The sequence below is a fragment of the Martes martes genome (genome assembly GCF_963455335.1).
Source record: "Martes martes genome assembly, chromosome: 4".
NCBI lineage: Eukaryota > Metazoa > Chordata > Mammalia > Carnivora > Mustelidae > Martes > Martes martes.
This window is the reverse complement of record NC_137891.1, coordinates 119,342,427-119,363,337: the sequence shown is the minus strand read 5'-3', so window position 1 is coordinate 119,363,337 and position 20,911 is coordinate 119,342,427. Positions and strand designations below refer to the sequence as shown.

General features: G+C 38.3%; 1 protein-coding gene across 1 annotated transcript in view; it reads right to left on the bottom strand.

Moving 5' to 3' along the window:
• The window catches only part of SELENOF (selenoprotein F), a 49,978-nt gene that overhangs the window by 7,608 nt on the left and 21,459 nt on the right, over positions 1-20,911 (bottom strand). Inside the window, exon 3 of the mRNA XM_080802020.1 lies at positions 14,918-14,981. Within this exon, the coding sequence (XP_080658146.1) occupies positions 14,918-14,981 (64 nt within the window). The remainder of the gene's footprint in view (positions 1-14,917; positions 14,982-20,911) is intronic.

Genomic DNA, 20,911 nt, shown 5'->3' with positions numbered 1-20,911 from the left:
AGGACTGTTCGTATATCTTTTTCAAATCCATTAATAGAGGCTAGCACATTTAATAATATTCATTCATTTAAAAGATTTTTTTAATAGGCTGAAATGAATAAATTCAATATGAGTCACTAATGACTATTTTCATCGTTCTTTGCTTTGTTAAGCATAGATCTACAAAGCCTCCTAATCTTGAATGAGGGGGATATCTGTTAAATACCCTGTAGTAGCAAATCCCATTTTACAAGTGGTGAATTAATTTTTTAACAGATACTTGGGTGCTTTTATGTACACATGGCAGTAGGATAGGCTATACAAGAGTATAACACTTGCAAAAAGATACATAATAACTTTTCTAGTTTACTTCCTGCAGCTTTAAAAAAGCCCAATAACATCAGTTTGAAGATTCCTAAAGAAATCCATGTCACTGGGATGCCTGGGTGGCTCAGTCCAGTTAAGCATATGCATTCAGCCCAGGTAATGACCCCAGGGTCCTCCAATCGAGTCCCAAAAGTGGTGGGGGAGAGCAGTCCCTGCTCAGCAGGGAGCCTGCCTCTCCTTCTGCCAGCCACTCCCCCTGCTTGTGCTATCTCTCTGACAAGTAAATAAATAAAATCTTAAAAAAACAAACAAACAAACAAACAAAAACCAGCCACTGCATTTCTGGAAAATGTTCTTATGCCAACTCATTTGGTAGTTATAAAGGCAGTTTTGTGAATAGTACTTTAAAGTGATCAAATACACAGAAGTGATAATAAAACACATGAAATGTTTCAGCTTTTCACTCTGGATTCTTATAAGTAGGTCACTTGTACAGCTCCCTTAGAGATGAGCTTAGTTTTGCTATATGTATTACTCAGAAACCTGTAGAACTCTTCTAATTCAGACTCTTCAAAGGTAACTATAAACAATATTTAAAAAAAAAAAAAAGTGTTTTCCTAGTTCCAGAAACAGGATAAAACTGGGGATGACAAGATAATAGGGAGGATATGTCTTAGGGTTAAAGAAAAATGTTTAAATTAATTTATTTTCAAATAAGTGAAAATATAAATGAAAAAGACAATGCACTTGGCTAGATGTAATGATGCACCTTTGATCACATCAGAAGTAGTCAGTCATACAATGTATTCCACTGGTTTTAAGACTTAATTTCATTGTAAGGGGTTACAGAAATTATGGTTAAGACCTGTGAACCATCATATAAAATTATAAGGAATGACAGATGTTTTCCTGTTGATAAAAATAACCATTTGAATCATCATATATCCTAAGTAAAAATGTTGTATATCATACCCAGAAACAATACAAAAAGAACAGCCAACAACAGCAGACAAGAGAACTGAGTTCTCAACTATGCTTAAGCAAGCTTCTGGGTACCTGAGTATCTCTAAAATAAGAAAATGTACTATTATATACACACCGTCTAGAGTGTAGAATTATGAGTCATTTGGGTCTTCCCAAGATGACAATTTAAAAGCACTTGAAAACATTCAAGAGAAAAGCAACTTAAATAACTGAAAGAATCTGAGGAGACCGGAGGTACAACAATGAAGACAAATGAAAAATATAACTTCTTAGTACAGAAAGATAAAGTCAGAAAAAGAATGTCCGAAGACTATGAATTTATCAGGATATATTAACCAATACAAACACAGGCTTTTCACTGAATTCCCATTTGTCAAAAGTGGAGGCATCCTTGAATCAGATAAATTTTGTAAATCCATTCATCCACTCAATAAATATTTGAATTCCTCTTAATATGAGGTACAGTGTTAGATTCTGGGTATATTAATGACACCGAAAAATTCTGGAATTTAAGAGTTCCTAGTTTGGCAGAGGAAAAAGATCAATAAAGCAAATAAAAACATTATAATATTATGTGGCAGCTGTGGAATATAAAGTGCTAAAGGCCACAAAAAACGTTTAGACTAAGTTTTTAATGAGTAGCAGTTTGCTACAAGAACTGGAAGAGGCATAAGCTAGGAAGAACATGCAATATACACAAAGCCTTAAAGGTCAGAGCTCAGAGACATGCAGATAGTTGTGCATTTGAACTAGAGGTGTGAACAACAATCAAGAAAAGCATGTTGTGATGGGTCTTGTATTGTGAAGCTATTGAGTTTGTCATTTATTCTGTATGTGATGGGGAGGGCCACAAGTACGTCTATTAGAAAAGTTCTTTTTGGTAGTTGTGTAGAGGATGCAACAAAAGAAAGAAAAGGGAACAAAGATACCTGGACCAGGTAACAAGTAACTAATCTTTCTGGAGAAAGATGCCGAAGGCTTGATTAAAATCAGAGAAGGCCAAGGGAATAAGATTTGAAAGTTCTTAATGATTTAAGGAAGGGAAGAGATACCATTTGGTGACTAACTGGGTATAAAGTGTGAAATAAAGTGCTTGGTCATATTGTCATTTGTGGAAAGAGGAAAGAAGATGGTATTCTTTTCTAAGAGAAGAGTATAAATTCAGTTTTTGGATATGCTGGGTTTAGGGCCTCTCTACCAAAAATGTGGGCCACAGCCTAGAGGATTACGAGAAATGCAGAATCTCAGAATGTACCCCAAGTTTACAAGAATTTACAACTAACAAGATTTTCAGATGATTCATATGTACACAGGCTTAAAGTATCTATAAGACCATACAAACAAACATGTCCACTTGCAGTCAGAAATGTGCTTTCTAACAATAGAAAGCTGTGACCTACAGATACAGGTTAAGAGTGTCATCAGGTAATACTGTAATTGGAACAGAGGGAGTGGGACATTCAAGAGAGTAATAAAAGAAGAAAATATAAAGACAGACCCTGACTACAACTAACATTTGAAAGGTGGGTGATAGAGGAGATGCCAGGAAGGGAGAATGAAAATCTTGTTAGATGTAGGAAAAACTAGCAGGTAACAAATTCACAGAAGTAAAGGGAAGAGAGTTTCAAATGCTAGAGTCGAGTAAGATTTAACCATCAGGAGGTAAACTGATAGAAAGAGGAGCCAGAATATCATAGGTAGAAGAATGGCTGGCAGCAAATAAAATTCTGCTTATTATAAGAAGTCAGGCTGCAGTTATAACTGATATACTGATCTGAGCTATTTTTATTTTTTACAGATGGCAGATAAAGGAATGCAAAAATGCCTGATTGTTACTAATGGAAATTTATTACCTAAAGAGAGAGTATGTTACAAAAACAGTACCCTCCAAGTAATATCCTCAGTACTAAAATAGTGCTTGACACACAGTATTATTATTTACTTACAGGAAAACTCCACTGTAGCCTCATGATCCTAAAGGGATTACTACTGGCATGAGAAGTTGGTATGAGAAGTGAAATCACAGTCGGTATTAAGAAGTAAAAACCAAAAAAAAAGGTCCTACATTACTTTAAAAATTTTTTCTGCCATCAAAGGTATATGATTCTAATAAGGAATTGGCAAAATATAGTCTGAGGTCCATAATCTAGGCTGCTGCTTCAGGAAGTACAGTTTTACTGGAACAAAGCTACACATTTAAATATTGTCTAAGGCTGCTTCTATACTACAGAAGCAGAGTTCAATAGTTGTAGTATAGACCTCTGTTACCTATCAAGCTGAAAAATTTTATCTAGCCTTTCACACAGAATGAGTGATATCTACATAATTAGGGAAAAAAATTTTTTTGAGACACACACATATACTTAACACTGTAAGACTCATACTTAAGAAGGAATTGTCATCTATTATTTTTCATGCTACTACAAATGATAAAACGTTAGGTCCACAGGGCCACTGAAAGTGACTCCTGGCCTGGAGAGGGGGAAAGATTAACCCGTCACCCCAGCATGACTGCAGTTCATGAAGCTGATCCTCTTAGCTGGTTGAACAGGGAGGAAGCCCTGCTCTTCCTTGTTCCTGCAGCTGTGGCAGAGAGGCTAAGTGTGGACAACTAGGATGACTGCTGGTCCACCCACCAATGAGCCCACACCAGCCACAGGTGAGCCTCTCAACAGCACCGGGAGCAAACCCTGCCCAGTGTGCCCACAGAAGGCAAAGTGGGTGACTGCAATCAGCTGCACTGAAGGCAATCACAGCTCAACCACATAGAAGGTCACATGCAGCCCACAGAAGGGATACCCCTGGAGCATGCAGTGCTGGTGAAAAAAATGGACTATGCTCTGGGGCACCACAAGACCACTTCCTCAGAAGGTAACTGCACTGTTTTGTTTTGTTTTTAAGATTTCATTTATTTGTCAGAGAGAAAGAGAGAGAGAGTAGGTGCACACACAAGCAGGGGGAAGGAGAAGCAGGCTCCTCTGCTGAGCAGAGAGCCCAATGCGGGACTCAATCTCAGGACCCTGGGATCATGACCTGAGCCAAAGACAGATGTTTAACTGACCAAGTCACCCAGCTGTCCCACAGTGTAACTACTTTCAAGACCAAAAGTTGTAGTTGAAGTAATACACACAAACACAGAGTAAGACAAAATGAAGAGCGAGGCATCTGTCCCAGATGAAAGAACATGACAAAAATCACAGTAAAAGAGCTAAATGAAACAGATAAGCAATATGCCTGATGAAACGTTAAACTAACAAAGATACTCAGTGGATTTGAGAAGAGTAGATGAACACAGTGACAACTTCAACAAAGAGAAAATACAAAAAAGAACCAGTCAGAATTGAATTCAATAACTAAAATGAAAAATACACTAGAAGGAATCAACAGCAGATGATGGAATGCAGAAGAATGGATCAGCAATCCAGAAGACCAGGTTAACAGAAAGTAACCAAGCCAAACGTCAAAGAGAATAAAAAATGAGAATAGGTTATGGGAAATATGCAACACCCTCTATTGTAACACATTCATATTACAGGGATGCCAGAAAGAGAAGAGAAAAAACAAGGGATCAGAAAACTTATTTTAAAAAAATGGCTGAAAATTTCCCTAACCTGAGGAAAGGAAACATTCAGATCCAAAAAGCATGCAGAACCCCTAGAAAGATAACTCAAAGGAGGTCCACAACAAGACACACAATAATTAAAATATCAAGGATTAAAGACAAAAAGAGAATCTTAAAAGCAAAGCAAGAGAAAACAGTTACAATCAGGGAAACCCCATTTTTCACCAGAAACTTTGAGGCCAGAAGGGAGTGGCATGATAAATTCAAAGTGCTACAAGGTAAAAACCTTCGAGCAAGAATACTCAGTGAGGTTATGGTTAAGAATAGGAGAAAAAAAAGTTCCAGACAAAAGTTAAAGGAGTTTATCACCACTTAAGCAGAAAGAAAAGGCCATAGTGAGAAGAAAATTAGGAAAAGGAAAAATTCTCAAAGGTAAAGGTGGTAGATTAAGCCGATATGGAGACTGAAACACAAAAAGTAGCAAAATCAATTATACCTACAAAAATGAATCAAGGGATACACAAAATAAAAAGATGTAAAACATGAAATCATACACATAAAAGTGGCCATTGACTTTATATAGACTGTTATACACATAAAATGCTATATATGAACCAAATAATAACCAAAAAGAAACCTATGATATACACAAAAACTAAAAAGGGATCTAAGCATGTTTAAGAAAGCCATCAAAACAAAAGAGAACAAGACAGAACTACAAAAACAACTACAAAGCAATTAACAAAATGACAACAAGGACACACCTATGAATATTTAATTAAATGTAAATGGAATATGGGGCGCTTGGTGCAGTGGGTTAAGTGTCTGTCAGTCTCTCTCTTTTTCTTTTTTTTGCTTTTATTTATTTGAGAGAGAGAGAGAGAGAGAGAAGTTGAAGTGGAGGGTCAGAGGGAGAAGCAGACTCCCTGCTGAGCAGGGAGCCTGATGTGGGACTCTATCCTGGGACTCCAGGATCATGACCTGAGCCAAAGGCAGTCGCTTAACCAACTGACCCACCCAGGCGCCCAAGTGTTTGTCTCTTGATTTAGGCTCAGATCATGATCTCAGAGTCCTGAGATCAAACCCTGCTTAAATTCTCTTTCTCCCTCTGCCCCTCCCTGAGTATGCCTGCACTAGCATTCTCTCTCTTTCTCTTAAAAAAAAAAAGTAAATGGACCAAATGCTCCAATCAAAAGACACAGGGTGACTGAATGGGTAAACAACAAAAAGGACCCATCTGTATCTTTTTTTACAAGAGACTTACTTCAGACTTACACACATACAGAGAGAAAAATGAAGGTATGGGTAAAGATATTCCATGCAAATGGCAGAGAGAGAAAAAGATCAGTAGGAATACTTTTATTAAAGACTGTAGCAAGAGACAAAGAAGGGCATTACAGAATGATAAAGTGGTCACTTCAACAAGAGGATTTAACAATTATAAATATCTCTGCACCCAAAATAGTATCACCTAAATACACATAAAGCAATTATAAAAGGTACAAAGTAAGAAATTAGCAGCACAATAGTAGGTGACTTAAACACCCCACTTACATCATTGGATAGACATTGTGGACAGAAAATCAACAAGGAAAAAAGTAGCTTTGAATGACACATTAGACGAGACAGAACAGGTATAGACAGAATATTCCATCCCAAAACTGCTGAATTCAGTTCAAGTGCACATGGTACATTCTCCAGGGCAGATCCTATCTTAGGCCACAAAGAAGTCTAAATAATTTTAGAAGTCTGAAATCATGTATCTTTTCTGACCATAAAGGTATGAAACAAAAAATAAATTACAAGAAAAAAACTCGAAAAGCAAAAACACATGAAGGTTAAAAAAAACACACTACTGAACACCAGTGGGTCAACAACAACAACAACAACAACAAAAATCAAAGAGAAAATAAAAATATACATGAAGAGAAATAAAAATGAAAACACAATGGTCCAAAAATCTTTGGGATGCAGCAAAAGCAGTTCCAAGAGGGAAATTTATTGAGATATATGTCTACCTCAAGAAACAAGAAAAACCTCACCTACATCTAAAGGAACTAGAGAAAGAACAAACAAAGCCAGTGAAAAAAGAGGGAAATGATAAAGATTAGAACGGAGGGGCATCTGCCTTTGGCTTGGGTCATGATCCTGGCTGAGGTCCTGGGATCAAATCCCACATCGGGCCCCCTGCTCAGCAGGGAGTCTGCTTCTCCCTCTCCCTTTGTCCCTCTCCTCTGCTCATGTGCATACTCTCTCTTTTAAATAAATAAATAAAATCTTAAAAAAAAAAGAGTGTAAATAAATGAAATAGCAACCAAAAACTAAAATAGCAACTAAAAAGAAAAATAGAGAAATTCAGTATCAATTTGTATTTCCACCAACATTACTCCAGAGCTGGTACTCTGAAAAGAGGAAGACTCATCAAGAAAAAGAGGGCTCAGTTCAGTATTTGCAAATCATTGTGATAAACATTAATAAGAGGAAGGATACAAACCATATCATCATCTCAATGGATGTATAAAAGGCATCTGACAAATTCTACCTTTGCTTATGATACAATCTTAAAATGAGTTTGGGTTAGGAGGGAATACACCTCAACATAATAAAGGCCATATATGAAAAACCCACAGCTAACATCACACTCAATGAATGGTGAAACGCTGAAAGATTTTCCTCTAGGATCAGGAACAAGATAAGGACATCCACACTTACTCAACATAGTACTGGAAATCCTAGCTGCAGAGGAGTGATCATGACCAAATTTGTAAAGAAGTAAAACTGTTACCATTTGCAGATGACTAGATATTTTATATAGAAAACACTAAAGACCACCAAAACTGATTAGAACAGATACATTCAGCAGTTTCAGGATACAAAATTAATACACAGAAATTGGTTTTATTTCTATACACTAATAATGAGGTAGCAGAAAGAGAAATTAAGAGAACAATTCTATTTAAACTGTACCAAAAAGAATAAAATACCTACAAATAACTAAGCCACGGAAGTGAAACACCAATATTCTGAAAACTATGGGACACTAATGAAAGAAACTGAACATGACAATAACAGTGGAAAGATATTCTGTGCTCATGAACAGGAGGAATTACTATTTTTTTTAAAGATTTTATTTGGGGGGTGGAGAGAGAGAGAACATGAGTGGAGGGAAGGACAGAGGGACAGTGAAAAGTAGACTCTGCTGAGCAGGGAGCCAGATGCCAGGCTGGATCCCAGGACCCTGAGATCATAACTTGAGTAAAGGAAGATACTTAACTGACTACGCCACCCAGTAAACAATTTTTACTATTGTTAAAAATGTCCACACTAGGGGTGCCTGAATGGCTCAGTGGGTTAAGTCTCTGCATGATTTCAGGGTCCTGGGATTGAGCCCTGCATCGGGCTCTCTGCTCAGCGGGGAGCCTGCTTCCCCATCTCTCTCTGCCTGCCTCTCTGCCGACTTGTGATCTCTCTCTGTGAAATAAAAAATTAAATCTTAAAAAAAAAGAAAAAAAAGTCCACACTACCCAAAACAATCTACAGATTCAGAGAATTTCCTATCAAATACCAATAGCATTTTTCACAGAACAAGAACAGATAATCCTAAAATTTTTATGGAAATGTAAAAGACCTTCAATATCCAAAGCAATCTTAAGAAAAACAAAGCTAGAGGTAACACAATCCCAGATTTCAAGATATACTACCAAAGCTGCAGTAATCAAAACAGTATTGTATGAGCACAAAAGCAGACACAGAGGTCATGGAATAGGACAGAGCTGAGAAATAAAACCCATGCTTAAATCGTCAATTAATCTATAATACAATATACAAAAGGAAAAAGACAGTAATGTTAATAAATGGTTTTGGGAAAACTGGACAGGCATATGCAAAAGAATTAAGCTGGACCAGTTTCTAACACCATTCACAAAAATAAACTCAAAATGGATTAAGGACATAAATGTGAGACCCAAAATCATTAAACTCCTAAAAGAAAACATGGGTTATAATCTCTCCATTATTGGCCTTAGCAACATTTTATGGAAATGTCTCCTCAGGTAAAGAAAAAAATATAAACTGTTGGGACTACACCAAAAACAAAAAGCCTCTACACAGCACAGAAAACCATCAACAAAACAAAAAGGCAACTTCATGAACAGAAGATATGCAAATAACACATGTGAGAATATACAACTCAACAGCAAAAACCAAACAATCTGATTAATAACTGGGCAGAGGACCTAAATAGACATTTTTCCAAAGAAGACATACGTGTGGCCAACACACACATGAAAAGATGCTATCACTGATCACCAGGTTAATGCAAATCAAATCCACAAAGAGATCACTTCACACCAATCAGAATGGCTAATATGAAAAAGACAAAAAATAAAAAGTGTTGGCTATCACGTGAAGAAAAGGGAACCCTCATGCGCTGCTGATGGGAAAACAGTACGGAGGTTCCTCAAAAAAATTAAATAGAAAAACCTTAGGATCCACTTATTCCACTACAGGGTTTTCAAAGAAACGAAAACACTAACTTGAAAAGATACACTTACCTTCTAGTTTCCTGCAGCATTACTTACAAAAGCCTAGATGTGGAAGCCACCCAAGTGTCCATCAATAGATTAATGGATATACCATACCAGGAAGGTTCTGGTCCAAGACAGCAACTCAGGAAGACCCTGAACTCACCTTCTCCACAGACACAAACTTAGACCTATTTATGGAGCAAGTCTCCTGAAGAAATGAGGGCTGAGTGAACAGCTTCTTACAACAAAAAAGAGAGAGCGCATAGAGAACAGCAGGAGAGAGACAGTGGGACTGCGGTGGAAAAGGACAGTACTTAAGGTGAGCAGATTCTGTGAGCAGATTTGTCTGTCCTGTGGCAGAGGCTGCTACATTGACCCCTAGCCCACTGAGCCCTGGGTGATTCTGGGGCACAGAAAAAAAGCTGAGGTTTAAAAGAGCTTATAGAACATAAAGGAGTGAGTTCCAGAACCCCGCCAAATAATGAGGAAGCTGCTGGAACTCTCTCGGTCAAAAGAGCAGGTGAAGGGGTGCCTGGGTGGCTTGGTGGGTTAAGGCCTCTGCCTTCGGCTCAGGTCATGATCCCAGGGTCCTGGGATTGAGCCCTGCATTGGGCTCTCTGCTCAGCAGGGAGCCTCCTTCCTCCTCTCTCTCTGCCTGCCTCTCTGCCTACTTGTGATCTCTGTCAAATAAGTAAAATCTTAAAAAAAAAAAAAAAAAAGAGCAGGTGAATAGGTGAATACTATGATTTACATTCTCCCTCCACCGTGACAGTATAATCTAGACCAGGGCCCCCAGCCCACACCAGCCCAGACACAGTGGGGCATGGGTGGGGGGTGGGCAGGTGTTTAAAAGTTCAAGGAGAATTTAAAGATCCAGCACTAGAACTCTGCTAGATGGGGGGACAGCTGCTGGCACTCTCTCCAGGTTGGAGGGGCTGGTGAGAAACATGGTTTACGATGTTCTCCATACCTTGATAACTTGGATGGGAGGAGGGTCCAGGTACCCTAACCAGCATGTTGCTTTCTGGGTCCCCAGCCCATATCACCTCAACCACTCCACCAAGCAGTTTCAGCACAGTCAACACCAGGACACCCCTGGTCAGATCCAGCAGTTGTGCCAATGTGACACGAACACAAAGCACTCTGGAACACTCCAGCTCCATACCTTTTTGGCTCCTAAGAGCTTCCTAGGACACCCCTGGCACAGAGATTACTGGGACCTCCTGGCTCTCACCTGGTTCAGGTCCAGGAACCCCCAGCCCATGCTGGCCCAGTTCTAGTACCCTGCCAGGACACTCGCTGCACTGAGCATTCTGTGATACCCTGACCTCACCCATTTTAGCTTCAGCTGTCCCACCAGGTGCTTTCTGCCTGGGGAGCCCTGGGGGCAGCCACAGCCCACAGCCCACATCCATTGCAGCTTTAGCTGTCCTCTCAGGGTACCCTGGGCACAGAGAGCTCCAGGACCACCTTGGCCCATACCTACTTCAGCTACAGATGTTCTACCAAAATGCCCCCTACAGAGAATACCTTAGGATCTCCCCCGGGCCCATGCCCCACCTTAAATCAAGCTGCCTTGCCAGGATGCTTTCTGGAAAGCCCCAGGACACCCCAGCACACACTTGATCAGCTTCACAGTCTACCCAGGGGACAACCAAAAACAAGACCATTCCTCCAAGTTTATAAGTGGCTGTTCCGCCTAATTCACAGAAACAAGCACTTTAGAAAGTAAAGCAAAGTGGAGAGACAGAAGAATATGCTACCAAAGAAAGAATAAGAAAGAACCTCAGGAAAAGAACTAAATGAACATAGATAAGCAATGGTCTGATAAACAATTTAAAAAAGTAATGGTCATAAAGATGCTCACTGGACTGAAGCAAGTAAAAGAACTAAGTGATGACTTCAACAAAGAGAAAATATAAAGAAGAACTATCAGAGTTGAAGAATACAAGAACTGAAATGAAAAATAACTGGGGGAATCAACAGTAGGTTAGCAGATGCAGAACAATGGATCACTGATCTCGAAGACAGGCTATGGAATGCTTACTCGTTAAGCATCTGCCTTCTGTTCAAGTCATGATCTCAGGGTCCTGGAATCGATCCCTGCTCAGCAGGAAGCCTGTTTCTCCCTCTTCCACTCCCTCTGCTTATGTTACCTCTCTCACTGTGTCTCTGTCAAATAAACAAAATCTTCACAACAGGGTGCCTCAGTGGCTCAGTGGGTTAAAACCTCTGCCTTTGGCTCAGGTCATGATCCTGGGGTCCTGGGATCGAGGCCCTCATCAGGCTCTCTGCTCAGCAGGGAGCCTGCTTCCCCCCCCTCTGTCTCTGCCTGCCTCTCTGCCTACTTGTGATCTCTGTCTGTCAAATAAATAAATAAAATCTTTAAAAAAAAAAAAAGGTATGGTCGGGGGGATGGACAAAATGGATGAATGGGAGTGGAAGATAAGGGCTTCTAGTTACGGAATGAGTAAGTCATGGGGAAGGCAGTCAATGGTATTGCAATAGCATGTGTGACAACTCACCCATGGTGAGTATAACATAAAGTACGGACTTGTCCAATTACTACAACCTGCACAAATTACACCTGAAATTGATGTAAAATTATGTGTCAGCTATATTTTAATAAAAAAAAAAGTGTGGAATACACAATGGCATATTACTCAGCTATAGAAAAGAATGAGATCTTTCCATTTGTGACAACATGGATGGGTCTAGAGTGATTAAGCTAAGTGTAATAAGCCAGACAGAGAAAGACAAATACCATATCATTTCACATATATATGCAATCTAAAAAATAAGTGAAATAACCAAAAAATGAACAGATTCTTAAATACAGAGAACTGGTGATTGCCACAGAGGAAGTGGATGGAGGGGTTGGGTGATTAAGGGGATTAAGAGATACCAGTTTCCAGTTATAAAATAAATACTAAGTCACAAAGATGAAACAATATAGTCAATAATATTGTGATAACATCGTATGGTGTCAGATGTGAGATAGATATATATATATATAATTACCAAATCAGTATGCTGTACACGGGAAACACTCTATGTCAATTATTCCTCAATAATTAAAAATACTAAGGATTATAAGAAAGTATTCATACTTAACACAACCAAAACATGGAAATTAGAAGAATCTTAGGAGTGGAACCTAGAATTGGCTTTTTTTCTCCACAAACACTGAGTGTTAAGTTCAATAAAATGTTTCAAAATTTGATTCTCTCTTCTGGTATTATTTAACATTAATTTACTTTTCTGTTTTATGACATGTCTGTTTTAAATTAGGTGAATTTAAAAAATTACAATTATTGTTAAGATAAAGTATAATGAAAGTTATAATAATCCCAGAGGCTACTGGATATTGATGACAAAAGACCATAATGCAATGATGACATGAAAATTAGCGTGGTATTTGTAATTACTGTAAAAAGTGACATCTGTCCTTCATGCCCTAATCCAGATTATCTATAAGATAGTGAGTCAGAGGGGCGCCTGGGTGGCTCAGCAGGTTAAAGCCTCTGACTTCGGCTCAGGTCATGATCCCAGGGTCCTGGGATCGAGCCCCACATCGGGCTCTCTGCTTAGCAGGGAGCCTGCTTCCCCCGCTCCCTCTCTCTCTGCCTGCCTCTCTGCCTACTTGTGACCTCTGTCTGGCAAATAAATAAATAAAATCTTAAAAAAAAAAAAAAAGACAGTGAGTCAGAAAGTGGGAATACAATAATGGTTATACTTAAAATATACCACCATCTCATGGACTCCAAAATACTGGAATTATGCATAATTGTACTGAATATGGATACACATGACAGAAATAACCACTCCCAATTAAAAAAACTTGTGTATTAAATATTTATACACAGAATTAAAATCCAATCGCTTTCAAAAGGAAAAGACAGTATGACTACATGTATCCTAAGTATGACAATTTATCTACATATAAGAAATATATAGAATTAAATTCCACTACAAGGATTGATAAACTCCATTCAAGCTTTTAAAGACTGAACTTCCGACTGTAGAAATTACTACCAAAGACATAATAAAATCTGCTACCACAAATAAGGCTAACTGTGTATCAAAGCTATTCTTAACCTCATGAAAATCTAAGTCACAAAAGATTATTAGTAAAACAAGTCAACAAATATGAATAATATAATTAAAAAGCAATTTCTAGGAATAAGGATGATCAAACTATCATTTAGAGAAGTGATATAAAAACCAAAACCAACTATGGTACAATTCTGAGTGTGCAAAAAAAAAAGGCAAAAAAAAAATCAGCATGAGGAATTTTTCCCTAAGCAGTAGATACATTCTGTCCTATAGGAGAATGTATTTATTCTGACAAAGAATGTATTTAATTAGATGTGTACCTGCTTTGGGCCTCATATAATATGTCCCCAAGCCAAACTATTATTCTATTACATTTCCGTGCCAAAAAGAGCAATGTATTATAATAAAATAATTCTAGGACAGCAATAAAGGGCATGTGTGAACACAGGTAATTTAAAAGATACTAAGTCCAAAAAATTCCCTTGCCATTAAGTAAACAAGGTGAGAGGCCATGAGAAAGTGAGCAGAAATAAAAACAAGGTGTATAAACCAAGCACTTACATATTTCAGTTACAAATGAAACAAACAAAACACTTCATTACCTTTATACAATTTCAGTTTTATAAAACTGATTTTCAAATGACATGCCAGGACAGAATAGAAAAGTCTTAGTCCAAGTCTTTCTGGAGATGCAAAGCTCCATTACTGTTTGATGTCAACCAAAAGAATACATTTTCACAATTATCCTTTCAAATGTTTTTCCTTAAAATTTCCTGTGAGGGGGATGCCTGGGTGGCTCAGGTGGTTAAGCGGCTGCCTTTGGCTCAGGTCATGATCCCAGTGTCCTGGGATCGAGTCCCACATCGGGCTCCTTGCTCAGCGGGGAGCCTGCTTCTCCCTCTGCCTCTGCCTACCACTCTGTCTGCCTGTGCTCGCTCTTTCTCTCTCTCTAACAAATAAAAAATTTAAAAAAAAAAATTAAAAAAAAATTTCCTGTGAGGATGTACATGGATGACTGCTTTTCTTCTGTACCTCAAGCTCTATGGTAATTAATTCTCTTAATGATTTGTTACTTTGTACAGGTCTATGCTCACTTACTCCAACTGTTCCTTATGAGCATTTTATATAAATCAACTTACATTTAAGATACATTAGAATGTTATGTTATTTAAAGGGATTACATTAATATCTGGTAAAACAAAGACTCCTGTAAATTTACACCTAAGTAAAGGAAAGGCTCTCCTAAGAATAGAACCACTTCATCATGTGTTGTATCATACATTATGCCTACTTAAAATAACCTTATATTCAACAATTACTATAAAACTCTACCTCCAGAAAACAGAATGTGGAAAAAATACATACACTGTTGAGAAAGTATAATCCTAAAAATTCTTATTCTTGGGAATATGTAATGAAAGTATTTTTGTAAAATACTGATTTTAAATTAAAGTGAGAATTTACTGGAGAAAATTTTACATACCTTGGACTTGAGGGAACCGCCCCAATTTTCATCCACAAACTTCAAGAATAGCTCCTGCATAAAGCTGCAAAAGGAAAAACAAGAATTTAAAAAACTGGTATAATTTTAAGATTTTATTTATTTTGGGAAGGGTAAGAGAAAGACTACACGAGTGGGGCAGGAGGGAAGAGAGGAAGGGTGAGAGTCTTTCAAGCAGACTTCACACTGGGAGCCTGATGGCAGGGCTCAGTCTCAACAACCCTGAGATCATGACCAGAGCCAAAAATCAAGAGTTGGAAGCTTAAACAACTGAGCCACTCAGGCACCCCTGTTGTAATTTTTAAAATGTAGTTATTTCAGTTAAAATAAATATTATAGTTAAACAGATAGAATCAAATGTTCAGAGCTAGAGAGAACTATGTAGTTGCATTCTGATAGAAGAGGAAATGAGGCCCATGGATGTTAAATGATTGAGGAATTTAAGCCCTACTTAGTAAGAGACTGAAGGAGATGTGGAGAATTGACAATGAATCTGAATAGGTAAAATGCCTTTATAAGTTCTTCACAAAATTCTAAAGATTTCCTATAGTTTCTTAGAATACTAGATTGAACACAGGTTTGTATTCATCTACCAAACATAGGTATTTAAGGAGAGTTCTTTCTAATTGGTTAAAATTAAGCAATCAATATTTAAAATTAAACAAAACCTCAATATTTTTAAAAATTAACTATAGTGTATACTATGTAAAGATGCTAGAAAACCAGTAAAATATCATTAGAAAGAATTTTTGTTAAATTTTGAGAGAGACAGAGAGGAAGAGAGACTGCACACGTGTGTGTGAGTGTGTGTGTGGGGGGGCAGAGGCCCGAGGTGGGGCTCTATCTCACAAACCATGAGATCATGAGATCATGACATCAGGACCTGAGCCAAAACCGAGAATGGGTGTTTAACTGACTGAGCCACCCAAGCACCCCTCATTAGAAAAAATTTAAATGCAAATATTTCTTTTCTAGCTATATAGGACCTGCACAATTTATAGTAAAAAGCTCATTATAAAAAAACTAATGCAAAAATTTTATTACAATGAATTCAGCTGAAATGGATTCAATGGTAAACATCACTTTTTTTAAGCCATAGAGCCTGACCATTCTTTTTGTAGTGACATGGGGATGCTAGGGCTCTAAGAGAAGGCAGGCAATTACAAAAACATACGATATCCATTTTATTTATTGTTAGTTTTTTTTTTATTATTGTTAGTTTTTACACTTTTTACTGTAGGTCTAAAAGCTGAAGATGGATTTTACTTTACTTTTACTTTACTACTCAGACTCCCTGATCCATGGTGAGCTACTTCTCCCTCTCCCACTCTTGCTGTATTCCCTCTCTTGCTGTCTTTTTGTCAAATAAATAAATAAAATCTTAAAACAAAGTTTGGGGGGAAACGTCATACTGTTTTCTGTGGTGGCTATACCAATTTGTATTTCCACCAATATTTCTCCATATATTTGCCAACACTTGTTATTTCCAACAAGAGGGTATAAAAATTTTAAGTATCTATGTACCCAATATAATAGGAGCACCCAAGTCCATAAAGCAATTATTAATAGAAGTTTAACATAAAAGAAGTTTAACATAAAGAAGTTTACAGTAACACAGTAATAGAAAGGAACTTTAGCACCCCACTTACATCAATGTATAGATCATCCAGAGAGAAAATCAACAAGGAAACAGTTGCTACGAATGACACATTAGACCACATGGGCCTAACAGATGTATTCAGAACATTCCATCCAAAGAGGAATACTTTTTTTTAAATTAAAGATTTTATTTGAGAGAGAGCGCATGTACAATGAGGAGGGACATAGGGAGAAGGAGAGAGAATTCCAAGCAGATTCTGTGACAAGAGCTGAACAATATGTGGGGTTGATTCCCACAACCTCAAGATTACTACCTGGGCCGAAATCAAGAGTCAGATGCTTAAGCAACAATGGAGCCATCTAGGAGCCAAGTGCACATGGAACATTCTCCCAAAAGATCATGTTAAGACCACAAACAAGTCCAAATAAATTAGAAAAGACTGAAATCATATCATGCACCTTTTCTGACCACAACTGTATGAAAATCACTCAAGAAAAGATATGGAAAGAACACAAATACATGGAGGCTAAATAACATGCTACTAAACTATGAATGGGTCTACTGAGAAATCAAAGAAGATATCAAAAGATACATGGAAACAAATGAAAACACTAGCAAAAACTGTTATAAGAGCAAAGACTACAGCAATATAGGCCTACCTCAAGAAACAAGAAAAATCTCAAACAACCTAACTATAAACCTAAAGGAGACAGAAAAAGAAGAAACAAAGCCCAAAGACAGTAGGAAGGAAGAAATAATACAGATTAGAGCAGAAATAAATACATGGAGACTAAAAACTCAATAGGACAGATCACTGACACCAGGAGCTGGTTCTTAGAACAGATGAACAAAGCTGATAATAAGTATTTAGCCAGACTTATCAAAAAAAAAAAAAAAAAAGAGAGAGAGAGAGAGAGAGAGAGAGATAGAGGTGTCTCAAAATCAGAAATGAAGGAGGAGAAACAACACCATAGACATACAAAGGATTATAGGAGATTATTATGAAAATTGTGTAACAGATTGGACAATCAAGAAATGGATAAATTTCTAGACATATATAACCTTTCAAAACTGAATCAGTAAGAAATACAAAATCTGAACAGACCAGTTACTAGCCATGAAACTGAATCAGTATTTAAAAAATTCCCAACGAACAAGTCCAGGACCAGATGGCTTTACAGATGTATTCTACCAAACATTTAAAGAATTAATACTTGGGGGAGGAGCAAGATGGCAGAATAAGAGACCTAAATATCATAGGGTCTTAGGAGTTCAGCTAGATACTTATCAAACCACTCTGAACACTTACAAACTCAACAGGAGATCAAAGAGAAGAGCAGTAATTCTAGGAACAGAAAATCAACCACTTTCTGGAAGGTAGGACTTTTGGAGAAGTGAATCCAAGGCAATATTCGGGAAGACAGACTGTGGGAGGAGGGGCTGACTCCCACCAAGCAGTAGAGCAGCGGAGCACAAAATTGAAGCTTTTTTTTTTTTTTAAAAGATTTGATTTATTTATTTGACAGAGATCACAAGTAGGCAGAGAGGCAGGCAGAGAGAGAGGGGAAGGGAAGCAGGCTTCCTGCCAAGCAGCCAGCCCGATGCGGGGTTCAATCCCAGGACCCTGTGATCATGACCTGAGCCAAAGGCAGAGGCTTAATCCACTGAGCCACCCAGGTGCCCCAAAATTGAAACTTTTAAAAGTCTGCTCCACTGAGGGAAGTCGCTCTAGAGGCTAAGGAGGGGGTGGAGCCCTCACGGGGACAGTGTCGTCTCAGGACCCACAGGGTCACGGAAAGACCAGGAGTGTCTGAGTGTGTCAGAGCTCCCAAGTATCAGAGCGGGGAAGCCGACTACACAGACGGAGCTGAGGAGGGGGCTCTCAGCTTGGGGTTTACCTTAAACCATGATCCAAGGCACATCGGGCCACTGCTCTTCAAGCAGGGACCCACAAGTGGCAGTTTGGGGAGGACCCCTCCTTCCACCTCTGGAGAAGCGCTGGGGGAGCCCACTGCAGAAATCTACTGGGTTTGGAGACTCCAAACAGGGCCATGCGCCAGAGACCAGGGAGATGGGAGGGACTGACTGCTTTTCTCTGAGGGTGCCCTGAGGAGTGGGGCCCCGGCTCTCAGCTCCTATGGGGTTGGAGATTGGGGGGCCACCATTTTCATTCCCGTTCTCCAAAGGCATATGGAAAGTCTTCAGGGAATAAAAGCTCCTGAGAGCGAACCCGAGCATATTACTTAGCCTGGCCCCTAGCAAGGGTGGTCTAATTCCACCTTGGGCAAAGACATTTAAGAATCACTGCAACAGACCCTTCCTCCAGAAGATCAGCAAGAACATCCAGCCAAGACTAAGTTCACCAATCAATGAGAACTGCAAAACTTCAGAGCTATGGGAGTACAGCACATAGAATTCATGGCTTTCCTCCCCATGATTCTTTAGTCTTTTAAATTAAAAAAAATTTTTTTCTTATTCTATTTTCAAAAATTTTTCCTCTTTCCTATTTTAACATTCTTAAACTATTTTATCAATACCTTTTTAAAAATCTTTTAAAATTTTCATTTTTATAGTCATATTCTATCCCTTCACTGTATTTAACCTTATTTTTTCTATACATACATGTTTTACTTTCTTTAAAATTTTGGGACACAGATTTTTCTAACAGATCAAAATAAACCCTAAATCAAGCACATGGTTTTGTTCTAGTTTCTAGCTTGATCACATTCTTTCCTTTTTTTTTCTTTATTCAACCAACTTCTTATCAATTCCATTTTTAGAATCTTTTTTAATGTTCACCTTTACAATCATATTCCATCCCTTCATCGTGTTTACCCTTATTTTTGTATATATTTAAGTTTTTCTTTCTTTAAAATTTTGGGAGGCAGTTTCTTCTAACAGACCTAAGTACACCCAAAATCAAGTGTGTGGCTCTATTCACCAGTCTAACATAATATATATATATATGTGTGTGTGTGTGTGTGTGTGTGTGTATAATTCCCCCCCCTTTCTTTCTTCTCTGCCTGGTTTCGGGTATCTTCCCATTTGGTTAGTGTGTATTTTTCTGGGGTCGTTGCTACTCTTTTAGTATTATATTCTCTCATTTATCTATTCTTATCTGGATAAAATGACAAAGGAAAAACTCACCACAAAAAAAGAACAAGAGGTAGTACCAACGGCTAGGGACCTAATCAATACGGACATTAGTAAGATGTCAGAACTAGTCAGAATGACGATTACCAAGGTGCTAGCTGGGCTTGAAAAAAGCATAGAAGATACTAGATAATCCCTTTCTGGAGAAATAAAAGAACTAAAATCTAACCAAGTTGAAATAAAAAAAGCTATTAATGAGGTATAATAAAAAATGGAGGGGCGCCTGAGTGGCTCAGTGGGTTAATTAAGCCTCTGCCTCCGGCTTGGGTCATGATCTCAGGGTCCTGGGATCGAGCCCCGCATTGGGCTCTCTGCTCAGCAGGGAGCCTGCTTCCTCCTCTCTCTCTGCCTGCCTCTCTGCCTACTTGTGATCTCTGTCTGTCAAATAAATAAATAAAATCTTTAAAAAAAAAAAAGGAGGATCTTACTGCTAGGATAAATGAGACAGAAGAGAGAATTAGCGATATAGAAGACCAAATGACGGAGAATAAAGAAGCTGAGCAAAAGAGACAAACAACTACAGGACCACGAGGGGAGAATTTGAGAGATAAGTGATACCATAAGATGAAACAATATTAGAATAATTGGGATCCCAGAAGAAGAAGAAAGAGAGAGGGGCAAAAAGGTATATTGGAGCAAATTATATTAGAGACTTGCCCTTAATATGGCAGAGGGAACAAGCATCAAAATCCAGGAGGCACAGAGAACCCCCCTTAGAATCAATAAAAATAGGTCCACACCCTATCACCTAATAGTAAAACTTAAAAGACTTAGTGACAAAGAGAAAATCCTGAAAGCAGCTTGGCACAAGAGGTCTGTTAACATACAACAGCAGAAATATTAGACTGGCAGTAGACCTATCCACAGAGACCTGGCAGGCCAGAAAGAACTGGCATGATATATTCAGAGCACTAAGTGAGAAAAATATGCAGCCAAGAATACTATATCCAGCTAGGCTGTCACTGAAAACAGAAGGAAAGATAAAAAGCTTCCAGGACAAACAAAAGTTAAAAGAATTTGCAAACACCAAACAGCCCTACAGGAAATATTGAAAGGGATCCTCAAAGCAAAGAGAGAGCCTAAAAGTAACATAGACCAAAAAGGAACAGAGACAATATACAGTAACAGCTTACAGGCAATACAGTGGCACTAAATTCGTATCGTTCAATAGTTACCCTGAATGTAAATGGGCTAAATGCCCCAACCAAAAGACACGGGGCATC